Consider the following 21863-nt stretch of genomic DNA (forward strand, 5'->3'; position numbering starts at 1 on the left):
CAACCCGGAAAATTTTAAGCACAAATCATTTTTTTCTTTCGATTTTGTTTATTTTTATAATAAATAATAATTTATTTTATTTGTTAAACATTTTAACATAAATTCTTCATTTTTTTAATAAAATACAAAAAGAAACTAAAAACAGAGCACTCAGCAGTTTTTCAAAACCCACGATTATTTAACATTCGTAAAAAACTTGTTAAATTATATACTTATAAATGTAGGATTAAATTAAATCTATTAAAAAATATATATAAATTTTATATACAATTAAAGTCGAAGAGACTTATTTCCTTCCAAACATGTCTCAAAAACCTTCTTTAGCCGCTCTAAATTGATAACGATTATTTTCACCAGCCAGACAGGGCACTTGCACCAGATTGAAGTAAATCGAACCCATTAGCTGAGAAGCCGAAGTATTGGTCTGTTTCAAGCAGGAGAATAGCATATCATCGCAGATACAGTGGGATCTGTGAGAGTAAAAGCAGAAGTATTTAAATATAGCTTAGTAAAATTTATTAATTTTCTATTTCACTTACTTTGTATATAACGAATCATTACTTAAATCGTATTTATTTTGATAGGCCCTAATTTTGACTGGGCATAAATCATGTTGACGACAGCAACGATCCATATTAGTTTCAGTACCCAAATCGCTATAAGTTTCGGCAATATCACCGGTGCCACACCATTTAGTGCCTGCATAGAAAATAATATATCGATATTTTTAAAGATATTTTAAAGAACTGAGCTATAACTGAAATAAAACTGAGCTAGAACTGGACTAAAACTAAATTTGAACTGATCTAGAACTGAAGTAGAACGGAACTAGAACTGAACTGAATTTGAACTGAACTGAACTAGAACTGAAGTGGAACTGAACTGAACTAGAACTGAAGTGGAACGGAACTAGAACTGAACTAGAACTGAAGTGGAACGGAACTAGAACTGAACTAGAACTGAACTAGAACGGAACTAGAACAGAACTAGAACTGAACTAGAACTGAACTAGAACTGAACTAGAACTGAACTAGAAAACTGAAACTAGAACTGAACTAGAACTGAAACTAGAACTGAACTAGAGCTGAACTAGAACTGAACTAGAACTGAACTAGAACTGAACTAGAACTAACTAGAACTGAACTAGAACTGAACTAGAACTGAACTAGAACTGAACTAGAACTGAACTAGAACTGAACTAGAACGAACTAGAACTGAACTAGAACTGAACTAGAACTGAACTAGAACTGAACTAGAACTGAACTAGAACTGAACTAGACACTGAACTAGAACTGAAACTAGAACTGAACTAGAACTGAACTAGAACTGAACTAGAACTGAACTAGAACTGAACTAGAGCTGAACTAGAACTGAACTAGAACTACTGAACTAGAACTGAACAGAACTGAACTAGAACTGAACTAGAACTGAACTAGAACTGAACTAGAACTGAACTAGAACTGAACTAGAACTGAACTAGAACTGAACTAGAACTGAACTAGAACTGAACTAGAACTGAACTAGAACTGAACTAGAACTGAACTAGAACTGAACTAGAACTGAACTAGAACTGAACTAGAACTGAACTAGAACTGAACTAGAACTGAACTAGAACTGAACTAGAACTGAACTAGAACTGAACTAGAACTGAACTAGAACTGAACTAGAACTGAACTAGAACTGAACTAGAACTGAACTAGAACTGAACTAGAACTGAACTAGAACTGAACTAGAACTGAACTAGAACTGAACTAGAACTGAACTAGAACTGAACTAGAACTGAACTAGAACTGAACTAGAACTGAACTAGAACTGAACTAGAACTGAACTAGAACTGAACTAGAACTGAACTAGAACTGAACTAGAACTGAACTAGAACTGAACTAGAACTGAAACTAGAACTGAACTAGAACTGAACTAGAACTGAACTAGAACTGAACTAGAACTGAACTAGAACTGAACTAGAACTAACTGAACTAGAACTGAACTAGAACTGAACTAGAACTGAACTAGAACTGAACTGAACTAGAACTGAACTAGAACTGAACTAGAACTGAACTAGAACTGAACTAGAACTGAACTAGAACTGAACTAGAACTGAACTAGAACTGAACTAGAACTGAACTAGAACTGAACTAGAACTGAACTAAAACTGAACTACTGAATTGAACTAGTACTGAACTAGAAATGAACTAGACCTAAAATAAAACTAAACTAAATCTAGAACTGAACTGAACTAAACCTGAACTAGAACTTAACGAGAACTTGAACTGAACTAGAACCCAAATAAAAGTTTTATTAATACAACTTACCTGGTATTATACCACTCAATATCGACAAGGGACTCTTGGGAAATATGTTTGCGGCTAAATTTAAAGCCACATTATTCTGGGAATTGGAGGTGGCGACCGCCGTATCTGAAGATTTGCCAGTATTACGGGCAGCATAAGTAAGTTTATCGACACGTTCACACTGATTCATTAATTTAAGCATTTCATTGAATTTAATTTCCAAAGGGCGATTGTATTTGGAGAGATTACGTAGTAACATTTTGCCCTCCTGGTCATTGCTGTAATAAAAAAATAAAATAAAAATATAGGAAATTAGTAGTTATATATTGTATTTAAAAAAGCATATGTATTAAATTTTACTTTAATATTAAAAAAATAAACTTTCGTCCATTTACTTTTGTCTTTGAAAAGAAAAAAAAAACAAAATGAAACCTGTTGTACATAATTAATTAACTAAAAGTTTAAGTACTTACTTATTCCCCTTTTTAATACATACACTTTTTTGTATTTTAAATAAGTAATAAGTGATTTTTTTACTATTTTCAAGTCCCAGCAACTTGTTGATATCGTTTTATTATAATTTTTATATGAACTATACTTATTTCCCTCTTGTTTTCAGCACTCCCTGCTTTATAAACCTTGTTATTCCATAAATAATTGAAAAATTGATTTTATAAATTTTTTTTAATAATACACTTCCGCTTAAATTTCAATCTTTATACAAATTGGAAAAAATACAGACAATACTGTATCGAACAATAGTTTTTTAATTGAAATCTGCTTTGATTCATTAAAAATCTATTTAAATTAAATAATGCAAACCGTTTGCCAAAAAAAATAAATTAAATTAAGTATTCAATTGGCACTTTTGTTTGTGATAAAGAGATAAATACTGGTAAATGTAATTTTAATTTAATTTGCATTAATTAAGTTGTAATCAAAGATTTAAAACAGTGTTTTGATTATGAGATTATCAGGATTAAGATGACCTCTCTAAGTACGTCATTGTGTAATGGTGTTAATGACCTTAGTAATGTAAAAAATTAAGGAGGGAAGGTTTGCTCTTTACTGGTTTGCAATTTACTTAATTAAACTAATCTCTTGTGGAAAGAGAACCTAACACTTAACTTAACCAAATTGGTTCAAAGGTGTCATTGGATTAGTTCAGATAACTGCTGATACATCTATATACTGCAAATAAGATTAAACAATTGATACCTTTACTGCTCTGCCTAAATACTTTGCATATGAAGTTTTACTCATAACCGCTAATTAATTATTTAAACCAACATTTGTACAACAAATTTTTTGGTTTAATTTAGTCCAAAGAAAAAAAATTGTCAACACACCTTAATTAAATGAATGGTACCATCGAGTGTGATTAAATAGACGTCCTAATTTTGGGGAATAATAAATTTATAAATTGTTACCACAATATTTTGTAATAACTTTTGCAAATAAATATTTTAAATATTACACCACAATTATTAATAATATTACCACACAAACCATTAATTTACATTTGATTTTAAGCCAAATATTTGAAAAGGGAATTTCAAAATAAAAGTTGGCAATCAAATTGGCAAACCAGATTCACAAAAAAGATGTTTCAAATGCAAAATTAAAAATTAGGAAAATAGGAAGTGTTTAAAGTCCAACTATATCACATACATTAGATTATTCCCATAAACGGAACATAGTAGTTAAATAATTCACTTGCACCTGTAGTTTACCCATTTACAACTCAAATCGTTTTAAAATTCCAACAAATTTTAATTAATACCCCCCAAACATTCGGTAAGAGTTCCCATCATTCCTATGGGAAATTATGCACACGTTTAAATAACTAATTAAGTCTGCATTAATAATTCAACCTACTAAATTTCAATTAGTTCACAGCCCAGCAATAGTTTCTGTGGTCCCAATTCGGTAACCGCAATTGTAGAATCATGATAATAAATCATTATCAACGAATCGTTGGTTAAACGTTTTCCACTGAAAAAAATATGAAAAAAATTAATAATAATAATTAAGTTATTATATACAAACATTTAAAATTATTAATAATTTATTAATTCATTTTAAACATTTAAGGTAAATTAATCGAAACATAGTATATCGCATACGGATTAAATAATGAAAAACTTAAACAGTGGTTTGAGGTGCCGACAGTTCTAGTTCAAGTTCAGTTCTAGTTCAGTTCTAGTACAGTTCTAGTTCAGTTCTAATTCAGTTCTAATTCAGTTCTAGTTTAGTTCTAGTTCAGTTCTAGTTCAGTTCTAGTTCAGTTCTAGTTCAGTTCTAGTTCAATTCTAGTTCAATTCTAGTTCAATTCTAGTTCAATTCTAGTTCAATTCTAGTTCAATTCTAGTTCAATTCTAGTTCAATTCTAGTTCAATTCTAGTTCAATTCTAGTTCAATTCTAGTTCAGTTCTAGTTCAGTTCTAGTTCTGTTCTAGTTCAGCTCTTGTTCAGTTCTTGTTCAGTTCTAGTTCAGTTCTAGTTCAGTTCTAGTTCAGTTCTAGTTCAGTTCTAGTTCAGTTCTATTTCAGTTCTAGTTCAGTTCTAGTTCAGTTCTAGTTCAGTTCTAGTTCAGTTCTAGTTCTAGTTCAGTTCTAGTTCAGTTCTAGTTCAGTTCCACTTCAGTTCAGTTCTAGTTCAGTTCTAGTTCAGTTCTAGTTCTAGTTCTGTTCTAGTTCAGTTCTAGTTCAGTTCTAGTTCAGTTCTAGTTCAGTTCTAGTTCAGTTCTAGTTCAGTTCTAGTTCAGTTCTAGTTCAGTTCTAGTTCAGTTCTAGTTCAGTTCTAGTTCAGTTCTAGTTCAGTTCTAGTTCAGTTCTAGTTCAGTTCTAGTTCAGTTCTAGTTCAGTTCTAGTTCAGTTCTAGTTCAGTTCTAGTTCAGTTCTAGTTCAGTTCTAGTTCAGTTCTAGTTCAGTTCTAGTTCAGTTCTAGTTCAGTTCTAGTTCAGTTCTAGTTCAGTTCTAGTTCAGTTCTAGTTCAGTTCTAGTTCAGTTCTAGTTCAGTTCTAGTTCAGTTCTAGTTCAGTTCTAGTTCAGTTCTAGTTCAGTTCTAGTTCAGTTCTAGTTCAGTTCTAGTTCAGTTCTAGTTCAGTTCTAGTTCAGTTCTAGTTCAGTTCTAGTTCAGTTCTAGTTCAGTTCTAGTTCAGTTCTAGTTCAGTTCTAGTTCAGTTCTAGTTCAGTTCTAGTTCAGTTCTAGTTCAGTTTAGTTCAGTTCTAGTCTAGTTCAGTTCAGTTCTAGTTCAGTCTAGTTCAAGTTCTAGTTCAGTTTCTAGTTCAGTTTAGTTTAGTTCTAGTTCAGTTCTAGTTCTATTCCAGTTAGTTCTGTCAGTTCTAGTTAGTTTTAGTTTAGCTCCTATCAGTTCCAGAAATGAACACATACATAAGATTTATCAACACTTACCTATACGTCTTCATTGTCTCGCAATCCTATTCTCGATAATTTGCTGGTGAAACGATTAAAGGGTGAGGGAAAAACCCTGTAAACTCTGTGGAAAGCTAAACGTAATATGGCTTAGCACCAGCCCGTACTTAAAATCCCAATATGAACATACTACTAGCTGCAACAAAACACAACTGTAAATGACGTTTATAACCCCAAGGTGTCGATATGCTGAAGGAACCGGAACGTTGTTTCGCCATGATGTTTAATTTAAACTGTGATTTTTTTAAATCTTTTCGAAACCCGAAAAATCAGGATAAAATTTTTAACATTTCAAAGAAAGAAATAGCGCGATTTTTATTTAGTTGTTACTTCACTATAAAGACTGTAAAGGAATAAAGAAAATTATTTTATTATTTAATTTTTGTTAAATGTTTTATTTTGTTTTCTTAATGTGTTGGTTATTCACATGTTGTTGTTGTTCTACAAAATTTCCTCGTTGCTGGTAATTATAGGTTTTATAGTGTTGTTGTAGTTGTTGACTTATTAGTTGATTGTTTTATATTGTTGTCTTATTAATTAATTTTTAATGGTAACAGGCGTTGTCAATCCCATCAATATTGATTTCTGAATCCTTTTAAGGCTTTTATTTACAGGTGTTAATGTTCACATTTGGTTTTTAGCGATTGTAGTTTTGTATTTTGTGGTCGAAAGAAACTTTTATTGGCAAATTTTTTTTGGTCGTTTTGAAAACAGTTAAAGTTTGGAAAAAATTAAAAAAAGAAATTATGTTTTTTTGAATGATCTAAAACTAACTCGAAACTGAACTTGAACTAGAACTGAACTTAAACTGAACTAGACTGAACTAGATCTAAAACTAAACTAGAACTGAACTAGAACTCTGAACTAGAACTTGAACTAGAACTGACCTAGAACTGAACTAGAAACTGAACTACTCGAACTGATCTAGAACTGACCTAGAACTGAACTAGAACTGAACTAGAAACTGAACTTAGAACCTTGAACTAGAACCTGAACTAGAACTGAACTAGAACTGACCTAGAACTGAACTAGTAAACTGCACTAGGAACTGAACTAGAACTGAACTAGAACTGAACTAGAAACTGAACTTAACTTGAATAGAACTGAACTAGAACTGAACTAGAAACTGAACATAGAACTGAACTAGAACGAACTAGAACTGAACTAGAAACTGAACTAGAACTGAACTAGAACTGAACTCAGAACTGAACTAGAACTTGAACTAGAACTGAACTAGAACTGAACTAGAACTGACACTAGAACTGCAACTAGAACTGAACTAGAACTGAACTAGAACTGAACTAGAACTGAACTAGAACTGAACTAGAACTGAACTAGAACTGAACTAGAACTGAACTAGAACTGAACTAGAACTGAACTAGAACTGAACTAGAACTGAACTAGAACTGAACTAGAACTGAACTAGAACTGAACTAGAACTGAACTAGAACTGAACAAGAACTGAACAAGAACTGAACAAGAACTGAACTAGAACTGAACTAGAACTGAACTAGAACTGAACTAGAACTGAACTAGAACTGAACTAGAACTGAACTAGAACTGAACTAGAACTGAACTAGAACTGAACTAGAACTGAACTAGAACTGAACTAGAACTGAACAAGAACTGAACAAGAACTGAACAAGAACTGAACTAGAACTGAACTAGAACTGAACTAGAACTGAACTAGAACTGAACTAGAACTGAACTAGAATTGAACTAGAATTGAACTAGAACTGAACTAGAACTGAACTAGAACTGAACTAGAACTGAACTAGAATTGAACTAGAATTGAACTAGAACTGAACTAGAACTGAACTAGAACTGAACTAGAACTGAACTAGAACTGAACTAGAACTAAACTAGAACTGAAGTGAACTAGAACAGAACTAGAAAAGATCTAAAACTGAACCGATCCAGAACTGAACTGGAACTGATCTAGAACTAGAACTTAAATACAACTCAACTATTTTTGAACTAGAACTGGCCCAATGATATTATTTGAACAATGAGTAGAATTTCCGTTAAAAGTTATGAGAAAACTTTCATTTAATTAATTTTAGATTTAATTAAAGATTCGAAAACTAATTTCAGTTTTAACTATCTAGGAAAGTTTGCTATTTAAATAATTACTATTAAGCTAAAGAAATAGTTTAATTTTCTTTAAATTTATTGCACAATTTCTAATTTAAAAAAGCTAGTAATAATAAAAAGTAGTAGAAAGAGCATTTAAAAATACGCCCTTTTTGACAATAAAAAATTTTAAAGATAACATTTTTATGGAGCTATAAAATTCGTGATTTTTTCAAACTTTAGCTCCAATATCAACATCTAAGTGGAAAGACATGCACACGTCTGCGCTGATATCATAACAGACGTACATATTTAATGGATGCTGTTGATGCTTCAAACATTATTTTTATAGCACTTCAACTATGTCTGTTTATTGGGTTTTATCATAAGTGATTTCATAATCATCATCATTATCATGTTGTTATTATTGTTAGTTGGCACATTTCAAAATTTACGTTTAAATAAATAAAATAAAAGTGGACAAATATTTGGCCACAACAAAAAACATGTCAACAAACAAAGTTACTTTTTGGATTTTAATAAATGAATTGTAGTTTTTTACTTTTTTAGGTCATCATGAGGGAGTGAGTGAGTCTATATAGTTTTTAAAAGAGTCACGACAAAAATGAATCGTAGTTAATGCATTTACACATTTTAATTGTTGTTTAACACTATGAAAATTAATGATGGATTATGTAGTAAGTATATGAACATTAATTTATAGTTTATTATTATATTTTTTGAAACCAAAAAAGAAATTTCACTTTATGTCACGCATAGTGATTTGTTTTTGCAAATATTTTACTTCGTTTTATGATTAAATAATTACAGAATGTTTGTTATAAAAATGTTGGTTAGTCGTCGTCTCATAGTTAAAATTGTGCAAAAAAGTGAAGATCATAATTTATGTTTAACATTAATTTTTTTTGGTTTGAAATAATATTTATGTTTCACAAGTGGTTGATTTTTATTTTTTAATTAATTTTAACAAAGATATTACTATTAAGTTTAAGGTCGTTTTTTAGGAAATGCTACTATAAAAAAGTTATATATTTGATTTTGTTTAAGTTTTTCGAACATCCTCTAACTGCGAACGAACACTTCTTTATGTTGAAAACAATAAAAATGTTTCGTATTTATTTATTGTTGTTCGTTCGCATTTAGGGGTACAGGACCTAATAATTTATTTTAATACCCGTTTATTATCTGACCACAGAATTCCTCTATTAGGTTTTTGAGATATGCATTTCAGCTGAGAACTTTATTTAACTCACAGATACTGGCTTTATTTTTAAGAATTATACTCAGGTATGTATAGCTTGTTCAATTAATATAGTACATTAATTTAGAGTTCGATATACATAAATTAAAAAAAAACTATTTTGCTACCTATCATCTATCTATCTATCTATCTATCTATCTATCTATCTATCTATCTATCTATCTATCTATCTATCTATCTATCTATCTATCTATCTATCTATCTATCTATCTATCTACTCTATCTATCTATCTATCTATCTATCTATCTATCTATCTATCTATCTATCTATCTATCTATCTATCTATCTATCTATCTATCTATCTATCTATCTCTATCTATCTATCTATCTATCTATCTATCTATCTATCTATCTATCTATCTATCTATCTATCTATCTATCTATCTATCTATCTATCTATCTATCTATCTATCTATATCTATCTATCTATCTATCTATCTATCTATCTATCTCTATCTATCTATCTATCTATCTATCTATCTATCTATCTATCTATCTATCTATCTATCTATCTCTATCTATCTATCTATCTATCTATCTATCTCTATCTATCTATCTATCTATCTATTATCTATCTATCTATCTATCTATCTATCTATCTATCTATCTATCTTATCTATCTATCTATCTATCTATCTATCTATCTCTATCTATCTATCTATCTATCTCTATCTATCTATCTATCTATCTATCTATCTATCTATCTATCTATCTATCTATCTATCTATCTATCTATCTATCTATCTATCTATCTATCTATCTATCTTCTATCTATCTATCTATCTATCTATCTATCTATCTATCTATCTATCTATCTATCTATCTATATCTATCTATCTATCTATCTATCTATCTATCTATCTATCTATCTATCTATCTATCTATCTATCTATCTATCTATCTATCTATCTATCTATCTATCTATCTATCTATATCTATCTATCTCTATCTATCTATCTATCTATCTATCTATCTATCTATCTATCTATCTATCTATCTATCTATCTATCTACTATCTATCTATCTATCTATCTATCTCTATCTATCTATCTATCTATCTCTACTATCTATCTATCTATCTATCTATCTATCTATCTATCTATCTATCTATCTATCTATCTATCTATCTATCTATCTATCTATCTATCTATCTATCTATCTATCTATCTATCTATCTATCTATCTATCTATCTATCTATCTATATATCTATCTATCTATCTATCTATCTATCTATCTATCTATCTATCTATCTATCTATCTATCTATCTATCTATCTATCTATCTATCTATCTATCTATCTATCTATCTATCTATCTATCTATCTATCTATCTATCTATCTATCTATCTATCTATCTATCTATCTATCTATCTATCTCTATCTATCTATCTATCTATCTATCTATCTATCTATCTCTATCTATCTATCTAACGCTACCCGACCCCTACCATACCTACCTCCTACCTACCTACCTACCTACCTACTCTAGCCTACCTACCTATCTATCTATCTATCTATCTAATCTCATCTATCTATCTATTCTATCTATCGATTATCTATCTATCTATCAGCTATCTATCTATCGATCTACTATCTATCTATCTATCTATCTATCTATCTATCTATCTATCTATCTATCTATCTATCTATCTATCACCTTTTTTTGAAAAACAAAAGCTGAAATTTGTTTTCAGCTTCTGAAATTTTTATACATAATTAAACCTTTTCTATACTTTTGTAAAAAATTTTCGCTAATTTAAAAGAAAAAAGTCTATATTAAATTGCATTTGTCGTGCTAAAATTTAATTAAATTTTGTTATAATTTTAAATAGTACTCGTTTAAACAAAGTCGTAAAATTGTTTTAAATAAAACTTGAACAAAAATCAAATCAATAGCGTTTTAAAACTACGATTTCAATAAAATTAGACCGATTTTAATTTAATTTTATCATGCAAAAGCGAAATTTGAATTGTTTTCCAACATAAAACAAAAATAAAAATTCCCAAAATTCATTTCGCTCAATTTCGTTTTTTATTAATAAATAATTCATAATCTTTATTAATCCAAAGTTAGTTACTCAATAACTAGTATGTAGGCAGGCACAAAAAACCAAACTTGATAATCGGTTATTTTTATGCAATATTTTTCAATGATTTAATTTTAAATCAAGGTTAATAAAAACGCAGCAATTGTCTGATTTGCTGAAGCTGCTGCTGCGACTCAAGTCAAGCACATTAATTACACATTTTGCAATTTACTTGTTTTTTTTTTTATAAAAAACTTAAATGCAAATGTAAATCTTTGTTTTTTGTTAACAAAGTCCATAAACACTTAAAAATGGCTTGTCATAGGTCAGGTTACAAACAATTATAAAAAAAATCTGTTTAAAAACGTAAAGATGACTAAAAATAAACAAAAAGAAATATCAACACGGGCAAACAAGAAAAAAAAACACAACAGCAGCAGCATTTGTTTTCATTGTCAAGTTACACTGATACACCACCACCACCTTCTTTTGCTTTTACTCTCTCTGTGTTTTTTTCTACCATCACACAGTGGGGCAGAATGGAAATTTTTTGGAAATAAATCTGGCATTTCTAAACGGCTGATCCGATCGGGATAAAATTTGGCGTGAGCGTAGCCAAGGAGTATTCGAGTTTAAGTTTTGAAGATGAACCCTGCAAATGCACCAGGGACGGCGCTGTGGCGGCTCAAAGTAGGGTACCTACGACATGTAAAATTTTTAATGTATGTTCTGTCATACTTAATACTAAAATATGAAAAAGATGAAATTAAAGGACACAGGTTTAAATGAACATATTTTTGAATGTAATTGAGATATTGGCTTGAAATTTTTTGTAAAGGGTCGAGAATTTCCATATCTAACTAAAAAATGATATTAAGGGATAAATATGGACTAAATTGTTGTAGCTATCTGCGATCCTATTAAAATTTTGATATAAATCATAGTTTTAGAAATTAAACAAATATGTAATATATGACAAAATCTTTATTTATGAACAAAACTCAATGAAATTTTCAACGCTTGTTAAATTTGTCATTTCAAATAAGAATATGCAAAAAAAATTGAAAAGGTCAAAGGGCATCCCGCAATTCCCAAAAATAGGAATGAAAATCCCAAAAATGGGATTTTTTACTTTTTTGCCCATAGGGTCCACATTTCTTTCAGGGCTGGGAAAATACTTTTGGAGTAAATAGAAAACATATTGAGGTTTCCAAAAATGCTTTCAGTTTTCTGATCCCAGCTTTGGGATTTTAGAACATGTCGCCCAAAGTTGAAGTTTTGATAAAAAATAGGTCATATTCGGAAGGACGCAGTGGCAACATTTTCAAAAAATATGACAAGTTTTTTACGCCAAAGCGTTCTGCGTAAAGATACCTTTTAGAAAACTATAAAATTGTTATATGTTCTTAATAAAAATTTTATTTTATTAATAAAAGAGTTAAGACACATTTTTGGCAAAAAAACGCCAAAAATCTAAAATTATTTGAATTTTTAAATTAAAAAACGTATATTTTTGGATCTGTAAATGATATTGATCTCAAATTTTTTGTATATTATTGGAAATTTTGTTGTCTAACTAACAAGAAAAAATTGAGTCCATTTGGTCCAAAATTACGCCCGGTATTCAAAAAAAGGCGGACCAAGGTATGGTAAATTTTGTATCACTAAATTTTTAAATGCCTATAACTCGGATATTATAAGAGATAAGTAGTATGTCCAAGCATATTTTTTCAAGATCTCGTCGAGCGCTTTCACAAAATATAAAAATCTTTGGGTGAAAAACAAAGAAATGGCACGAGTTTAAAAATTTTACATGTCGTAGGTACCCTACTTTGAGCCGCCACAGCGCCGTCCCAGGGTTCATCTTCAAAACTTAAACTCGAATACTCCTTGGCTACGCTCACGCCAAATTTTATCCCGATCGGATCAGCCGTTTAGAAATGCCAGATTTATTTCCAAAAAATTTCCATTCTGCCCCACTGTGCATCATTAAATATTTGATAACAACTACAAATAAGCAACAACAACAAATAAAAACAAACAAAAAAACTTTCACAACCTTTTTTTTCTTTTAATTGTTAGTTCAATGTTGTTGTTAACAATAACTAAAAAAGAAGAAGAATTAGCAACAACAGACATTTGCTTTTATTTTTTTGTTGTTTGTTGCAAACATGATAAACAGATCCAATGGCTGCTTGGTTAATGATCTTTAAATGTTTGAAAACAGCAACAACAAAAAATGCTCTAATTGAATTGATGTTTTTTTTTTCGCATTTAGATAAAAAAGAAAGATGACTGTTGGCTATATTATTGGTCGTATGGACCAAAATCTTAATCAAAAGAAAAGTTTTCAAAATCTCTGCATGTTTTCAAATCACTAAAAGAAAAGAAGTGAAAATAAATTGTCTTGTAACATTGTTAATACTTTAGATAGTGCTCTGTTTAAAACTTTATAATAAGAACAATGGAATATTTTCATTTCTATAGCAATTTAACACTAGAGATCAAAAGTGCAGTTAATTAATATGGAATTCTTTATAGACATTAATTGCATGAGAATATTTTAAATTAGTTTTTGCTTTTTTAACAAAACAGCTTCAAATTAAAAGTGTTAAGGTTAGTAAAGTAATGAACATTAGAAAAAAAGTAATGCAATTATAAAGACAAAACAATCTTATAAATTTTGAAATAACTTTTTATGACTAATATGGTTTTAAGGAAGTGTTAAGTGTCAAGTTTTCAAGAAGATAAGTGTCAGTAGATTGTCAGATTGAAAAATTCTCTATTGAATTTTAAACTAATTTGTTGAATAATGTTTATTCTTGTGATCAATATTCTTTTAAAATCGACTCTAGTCAATAATTATACGGGCCAACAATTTTTTAACTCAGAAATCAGATTATGTATACAGTTCCAAATCAGATTTAATCGGAGCTGAATCCAAGTTTGTTCATTCCACCCGGTTTTAAAATACGTTTTCACCGTCTGATTGTTGTGCGCTTAACAAGTGCCTCAGGTGGGAATCGTACCCACCACCTCCGCTCTACCAGACTAGAACACTAACCACAAAGAATCAGATACAGTTTTGTTGGTGGCTTTTAACTTTTTCAGCCTATTTTTCTCTTAAAGCCGAACCTCAAATTTCATAAAAAATTGCCTTTCCACCGATTTTTTATTAAAAATTATATTATTCATCAATAAAGATCAAACAACTTTCACTATAAAAGCAATTCTTCTCATTCGGCTCTTATTATCGAAATACTTTATTTTGGGATTGTTTCCAGATCAAAGGAAATACCAAAGTATAACAAGTTATACTTTGGGAAATACTAAGTAGAATCTATTCTAGTGACTTAGTGGAGAAATATTATGAAATTAGGATCTTTTAAAGTCCTCAAATTATTATGTTTTTATACTAAGAAACCCCATTTTCAGTAAGTTTCAGATTACCTCCAAAGACTCCTAAGACGATTCTATAACAATAACGAGCAAGTCCATTAAAAAAGATCTAAAACATCAATTTCGTAATACTGAAAGATCTTAAAATATACCTGAACTTTTTCGATATTAGATATCGGTGTTAAATGAGCGTAAATATAACATACATGGAATCCCGAATCCCGGGATTTGAGTAATAAAAATTTTCCGTACAAATTCTGAATAAATTCTTCTTTTGTAAAAATCATCATTTAGATTTTCCAAATAAAGCTAAAACGTTTATAATGAACTCCGGAGGTTATAACTGGTCCAAAAAAAACACCATTGATTTTTCAATATTTTCTTATGATTTCCACATTAAAGTTCGTTTTAAAAAAGGTAAATTGTATGGCATTATATTTAAGGGACTACCAAGTAGTTCGTTTTATCCGAGGATTCATTATAAGAGATGTTTTTATATGAAAATATTGACCAAATTGTTGGGACTTGAAAAAGTTCTTCGTAATAACCGAGAATTCGGTTTGACTGTTATCAGTTTTTAAAATTGCATATCACAGATGAGTTCATTTAAAAAAGTACCAATATTATTCACTTTGAACCTGATTAGTATCCGAGTTCCAAAACACTAAATCTATCAACTTTAAAAAGTTTATCACAAATTTCCCTATTTTCGCCCTTTTAGGTACTTTTTTTCTCCCGATAAAGAAAAAATAAAGCAATATCGTATTGGAAAGCTATTATGAAATATTTGTAGGTAAAAAAAATTTAAAAAAAAATTTACCTACAAATATTTCATAATAGCTTTCCAATACGAGATTGCTTTATTTTTGCTTTATCGGGAGAAAAAGAAGTACCTAAAAGGGCGAGAATTGGAACCAAAATTAGGTACGATTTTAGGCCTTAAACGTCCTAATTTTCCAAAAGTACCCAATACACTCGAATTCGAACGCAAGTAGTATCCTATCAACTTTAAAAGGTTTATCATAATTTTCTCTATGAGTTTGGATACAATTAAATTTCCCAATTCTCGCCCTTTAAGGTACTTTTTTCTCCCAGTAAAGCAACAATAAGGCAAAAACAGGTACGATTTTTAGCCTTTAAAGGATCGAATTTCTCAAAAGTATCAAACTTTTATTCGTTATTTTTCATTGAGCTATAAAAGTGAGATAAATGTTATTCCTAGTTTCAGTTGTATTGCACTAAATCGTAATATTTTTAAAATTCATACATACAATCGATTATTCGATCAATATAAACACTGATTTGTTACAATAACATTTTGTATCTTAAATAATTGTTATTCTCAAAAAAGATTTTTTACCTTCAACCAGTCTTAACGGTAAACAAAAACCAATGACTCATATTAGAGTTAATAAAAGTTGTATTTAACAAACTTAATAAATGTTTCCTTAAGATATAAAACTAAATCCGGCACGAATTCTTTAACTTTTTAATGGTTACCCATTTTAAATACTAATTGAGGGTTCTTAGGGTTCTTTAACATTTGTGGTGTAGACATTTTTCTAGTTAGTTATGCATATGATTTAAATTTAATTAGCTAAACAATATGGATTTTTTTTCGAAACACGATTATTTTGAGAGGTTATGTGGTGTAATAAAATTATTTAAACAAATATTTGTTAGTGTTTTTGTTAACAGAATTGCACTTCACTGTTTTATGTTTTGACTTTTTTATGATTTTTTTAATATATTTATGTATTAATATTCGAAATTTCCCAATAATTCTTCTCAGAAGTGAAACGCGGTCAACACGCAATACAAATAAATCAGGCAACAACAAGACAATGCACTTTACAACAAAACAAAAGCTCACAATCACAGAATCAACAACTAGCAACAACAATGGAAGAAAAAGCCTTGTTTAAAACAGCAGCAACATGTGAACGAGTACAACAAATACGTTAAGGCGGTTAAATTTTGAAATTAATAATTAATATTTGCTGTTGATGAAAAGTTTCATTGAAACATACTTTTGTTTTTTTTCGTAATTATGTATTAGATGTTTTCTTAATAATATGTTTAACACAAAACTTTAAGTTTAGTTTTCAGAACTATAATTATTATTTAGTTTAATATTTATGTTTTTTTATTAAATTTCGTTTTGATTTTTGTTTTTTTTTAATTTTTTATTAATATTACTTTAATTTTATAAAAATTAATCGTTTTTTATTTAAGTTAATTTGTTTTTTTTATAATTTCTTATAGCTAATTTTTTGTGTAGCTTTAAACACTTTGGTGCTCGATAAACAACTAATCATTTAACTTGGCTTAAACCATTAAAACCCGCCAGCCACAACCATCAAAAACATTGAAACGTCTAAAGCTAGGCCGCCGCGAAAATAAAAATACATTTTAAAACTGAACGCGAGCACTATTGTTGTGTGTGCTTTTTTTCAATTGTTGTTGCTGTTGTTGTTGTTAGTGAAAGAGAAACTTTGTTTGGAAAAAAAGAGCCAGTCGTCGTCACTCTTTTTTCTCATAAATTAACGCTGACTTGACAATGAAAGCTTTAAAGAATGCATTCAATTGTTATCGATTGTTATACTTTAAGCTGAGCTTGATTAAACTTGCTTTTATTGGAAAACCCAGACTGACTAAAGTCTAGTCTATAGTCTAGTCTATAGTCTAGTCTATAGTCTAGTCTATAGTCTAGTCTATAGTCTAGTCTATAGTCTAGTCTATAGTCTAGTCTATAGTCTAGTCTATAGTCTAGTCTATAGTCTAGTCTATAGTCTAGTCTATAGTCTAGTCTATAGTCTAGTCTATAGTCTAGTCTATAGTCTAGTCCATAGTCTAGTCTATAGTCTAGTCTATAGTCAAGTCTATAGTCTAGTCTATAGTCTAGTCTATAGTCTAGTCTATAGTCTAGTCTATAGTCTAGTCTATAGTCTAGTCTATAGTCTAGTCTATAGTCTAGTCTATAGTCTAGTCTATAGTCTAGTCTATAGTCTAGTCTATAGTCTAGTCTATAGTCTAGTCTATAGTCTAGTCTATAGTCTAGTCTATAGTCTAGTCTATAGTCTAGTCTATAGTCTAGTCTATAGTCTAGTCTATAGTCTAGTCTATAGTCTAGTCTATAGTCTAGTCTATAGTCTAGTCTATAGTCTAGTCTATAGTCTAGTCTATATTCTAGTCTATAGTCTAGTCTATAGTCTAGTCTATAGTCTAGTCTATAGTCTAGTCTATATTCTAGTCTATAGTCTAGTCTATAGTCTAGTCTATAGTCTAGTCTATAGTCTAGTCTATAGTCTAGTCTATAGTCTAGTCTATAGTCTAGTCTATAGTCTAGTCTATAGTCAAGTCTATAGTCTAGTCCATAGTCTACTCTATAGTCTAGTCCATAGTCTAGTCTATAGTCTAGTCCATAGTCTAGTCTATAGTCTAGTCTATAGTCTAGTCTATAGTCTACTAGTCTATAGTCTAGTCTATAGTCTAGTCTATAGTCTAGTCTATAGTCTAGTCTATAGTCTAGTCTATAGTCTAGTCTATAGTCTAGTCTATAGTCTAGTCTATAGTCTAGTCTATAGTCTAGTCTATAGTCTAGTCTATAGTCTAGTCTATAGTCTAGTCTATAGTCTAGTCTATAGTCTATCTATAGTCTAGTCTATAGTCTAGTCTATAGTCTAGTCTATAGTCTAGTCTATAGTCTAGTCTATAGTCTAGTCTATAGTCTAGTCTATAGTCTAGTCTATAGTCTAGTCCATAGTCTAGTCCATAGTCTAGTCTATAGTCTAGTCTATAGTCTAGTCATAGTCTAGTCTATAGTCTACTCTATAGTTAGTCTATAGTCTAGTCTATAGTCTAGTCTATAGTCTAGTCTATAGTCTAGTCTATAGTCTAGTCTATAGTCTAGTCTATAGTCTAGTCTATAGTCTAGTCTATAGTCTAGTCTATAGTCTAGTCTATAGTCTAGTCTATAGTCTAGTCTATAGTCTAGTCTCTAGTCTAGTCTATATGTCTAGTATAGTCTAGTCTATAGTTAGTCTATAGTCTAGTCTATAGTCTAGTCTATAGTCTATGTCTATAGTCTAGTCTATAGTCTAGTCTATAGTCTAGTCTATAGTCTAGTCTATAGTATAGTCTATAGTCTAGTCTATAGTCTAGTCTATAGTCTAGTCTATAGTCTAGTCTATAGTCTAGTCTATAGTCTAGTCTATAGTCTAGTCTATAGTCTAGTCTATAGTTAGTCTATAGTCTAGTCTTATAGTCTAGTCTATAGTCTAGTCTATAGTCTAGTTATAGTCTAGTCTATAGTCTAGTCTATAGTCTAGTCTATAGTCTTAGTCTATAGTCTAGTCTATAGTCTAGTCTATAGTCTAGTCTATAGTCTAGTCTATAGTCTAGTCTATAGTCTAGTCTATAGTCTAGTCTATAGTCTAGTCTATAGTCATAGTCTAGTCTATAGTCTAGTCTATAGTCTATTCTATAGTCTAGTCTATTGTATAGTCTAGTCTATAGTCTAGTCTATAGTCTAGTCTATAGTCTATTCTATAGTCTAGTCTATTGTATAGTCTAGTCTACAGTCTACTTCGTTCAACTGTCTTGACAGATTGATGTCTTTATTGGACTCAATCTTTAGCGGTATCGTTTCACTAATGTAATTGAATTATTCTAGATTTCAAAAGGTGAAATCGAGAAATATGTGGTTCAATTAAACCTGACCCCATAATGTTTCAAATATTCCATGTTTCTACTCCTTTAGATCACTGAACTTACAACAATTGTACAAACAAAATTTTAACCCACCATAAAAAACCAAACTTATTAAACGTGCTCTGCATATCAGCACTAAAAAAGCAAAAGAAAAGCTTAACATACAAACTTAAAGAAAAAACAACTATACAACATAAACTTTAAAAGTACGTCTGTGTCTCCTTCAAAGTACAAGTTATAAACAAATAATGAAAAAAAAACTTAAAATTAAATGTATGTACGACATAAATAAATAGTACTTCAGCAGTTTATTCCATTTGGGTCTTTCTTTTCTTTAGGTTTTATTAAAACTATACACGAGGATGATCATGTGTATGACGATAATTATAATGATCATGGTGCCAAAGAAAATAATAAGAAAGAGATAGGTTTTAAAGAACTTTTAAAAGTATAGAAACAAGTTCTGTTATTATTTTTGGGGAAATTTCTTTCCGACATTTCTTAATGAAGGGCTTAACATCTAGATCAATTTAAATCTGTTCTGGTCAGAAACTTTTAGGAAACAGATCAAATGGATCTTATCTTGAATGCAGTAAAGAGCTTTAGAAATCACTTGCTTAAATTTTGCTATTCTCCCATCTATGTTCCGAAAGTGTGGAAAACATGGAGGAATATTAAAAGCAAGAGACTTTTGGAGGATCTAAATAAAGAATGAATGGACACTGATAGCCTATAACAAGATCAATACTTATGGCTACTGAAAGATCTCTTGACGAAATTTAAAACGACTTTTCAAACTGTCTCCCTAAAAAATTGATGTTTATTTTGATCCACAATAGTAATTCAAACGATTAAAGCAAGTATTTATTGTCCGCACGACTTTTACTTATGACGATAAAACCAGCAAAAGAGTGTAGTTTTGACTGTAGTACTTGTAAAGCAAAAAAAAAGTAAATATCGGGGGTATGAGTAGAGCATAAAAGAGGTATGAATAACCACTTATCACCTGTTGTCTAAAAGAAATTTTCAAATTCAAAATGTGTCCAGTTTTAACAAACAACTACAACTTTGTTTTTTTTTTTTTTTTTTGGCTTAATCTCCCTCCCTTTGACGCTAACATTAGATTGTTAGACAAAAACAATGATGTCTTTGAAAACAAAAAGTAAAAGAAAATAATGAATGAAATGAAGCGTTGAAATATAAACTGCAAGTGAAATTTTTATTATTTTTTGTTGTTGTTTAAAGTCTATTATACAAGTAGTTTGTTTTAAATTGTTATTTTTTTTTGGCGACATTTATTTAAATTTTCTGTGTGAGTTTTTTTTTTTGTTAAACTATTTTAAATAATAAAGTGTGACACAAGCGATCGTTTACTAAGGTGGTCATTATATGCAAATTTAAGTACAGTGGGCGGGAAGACAAAGTTTTTGAAAATTGTAAATGAAATTACTGACATTTATGTTGCTCAAAACTTATCCGTTAATAAATATTATGTTTCGATCATATTCAGCAATTATAAGATCACAAATCTTGCACACTTACTAAAGGAGATGATTAGTTTCTTTCCGCCAATTATTAATTATTATACAAATTAAAGTGAAATTTCGATCGCATATCGAGATTCTGCGATCACAAGATTTGTTCGATATACTTTCATTTATTTCATATTTTCATTCATTCCGAACTTCCTTAAAACTTCTCAACTTAAGTGATCGCAAGTTGAAGCGTTCCTTCGAAGACTACATTTGTTTCAAGCTCTACAAGTTTAGGTTTAATGGACCTTCAATATTATCTATATTTCTGAATAAACAAAAGAATTGTTTTCCTTCCTTCTAAAACTTCGTTTAAAACTCCACTAGATTTCTAATGAGTATCTGAAAGAGTAATCTATTCTAATCCAACTCATGATAATACGATTGATGATTTTCAGATTTAATCTTTACTCTCTCGACTACACAAAACTTTTAGTTCTTGACAAGAGTTAGTTCCATGCTAAAAGAAGTTAAAGCTTCTTCAAAATCAATCTTACTTAGCATCCACTCCACAGACTATTGAAATTCCTACCTTCGTTCAGGAATTCATCAAGATTTTGAATCGGGTCAAGTGTCGCTACAATTCCAACTGTCTTAATAAGAGTGATAATATTTGATGGCAGTTTTGGCGTCTTAATTGGGACTCAATTAATGGGGACTAAAGATGTAGAATCAAAGAAGTCGAAAAGTATATGAAAATAGATCAGGGACGTGGAAATATATGCTGCAAATAGTTAAATGATTTGCAGCCCTAACAGAAAATTTACAGTCCCCATTTATTTCAACTAAGTTCAAAAAGTCTTGAAATAGATACTTTGAAAAATGTTATTCCAGAACAATGTGTTGGACTGGTAAATTCCACCTCTAATAGGAATGATAGCAGAGGGTTTTAATCATCGTACTTAGTTCTCAATTAAGATCAATCTAGTCCAAATCTAGATGGAAATAGATCAACAAGATCTTGATTTAAATGCAGAAATTGGCTTCATTATAAACTGGGTTAGTAGATCATTTAAACTTCGATATTCTCTAAACTATGTTCCGAAAGTGTGGAGGGACTTTGAAAGGTGTTATTCCAGAAGAAGGTCCAGAAAATAAGGGCTTTAG

The 21863-nt window shown here is 30.0% G+C and overlaps 1 protein-coding gene across 3 annotated transcripts; it reads right to left on the minus strand.

Annotated features, from left to right (window-relative positions):
- Positions 1-17: 17 nt before the first annotated feature.
- Positions 18-16851, minus strand: LOC119608135. 3 transcript variants are annotated; one of them, XM_037962416.1, is made up of 7 exons: positions 15872-16369; positions 6157-6404; positions 5709-6072; positions 4170-4286; positions 2313-2569; positions 540-699; positions 39-470 (listed from the first exon to the last, which is right to left on the minus strand). In XM_037962416.1, exons 3-7 carry the CDS (start codon positions 5720-5722, stop codon positions 308-310), a joined length of 711 nt encoding a protein of 236 aa, XP_037818344.1. In that variant the 5' UTR covers positions 5723-6072; positions 6157-6404; positions 15872-16369; the 3' UTR covers positions 39-307. The 3 variants fall into 3 exon arrangements, with proteins under 3 accessions (XP_037818345.1, XP_037818344.1, XP_037818346.1); XM_037962417.1 differs by lacking the exon at positions 6157-6404 and having other exon boundaries at positions 18-470; positions 15872-16324; XM_037962418.1 differs by lacking the exons at positions 6157-6404; positions 15872-16369 and adding an exon at positions 16542-16851.
- Positions 16852-21863: the final 5012 nt, after the last annotated feature.

The sequence above is a fragment of the Lucilia sericata genome, unplaced genomic scaffold, assembly GCF_015586225.1.
Source record: "Lucilia sericata isolate MDLA Ls3-8-SP2 unplaced genomic scaffold, ASM1558622v1 Contig000797F_arrow, whole genome shotgun sequence".
Classification (NCBI taxonomy): Eukaryota; Metazoa; Arthropoda; class Insecta; order Diptera; family Calliphoridae; genus Lucilia; species Lucilia sericata.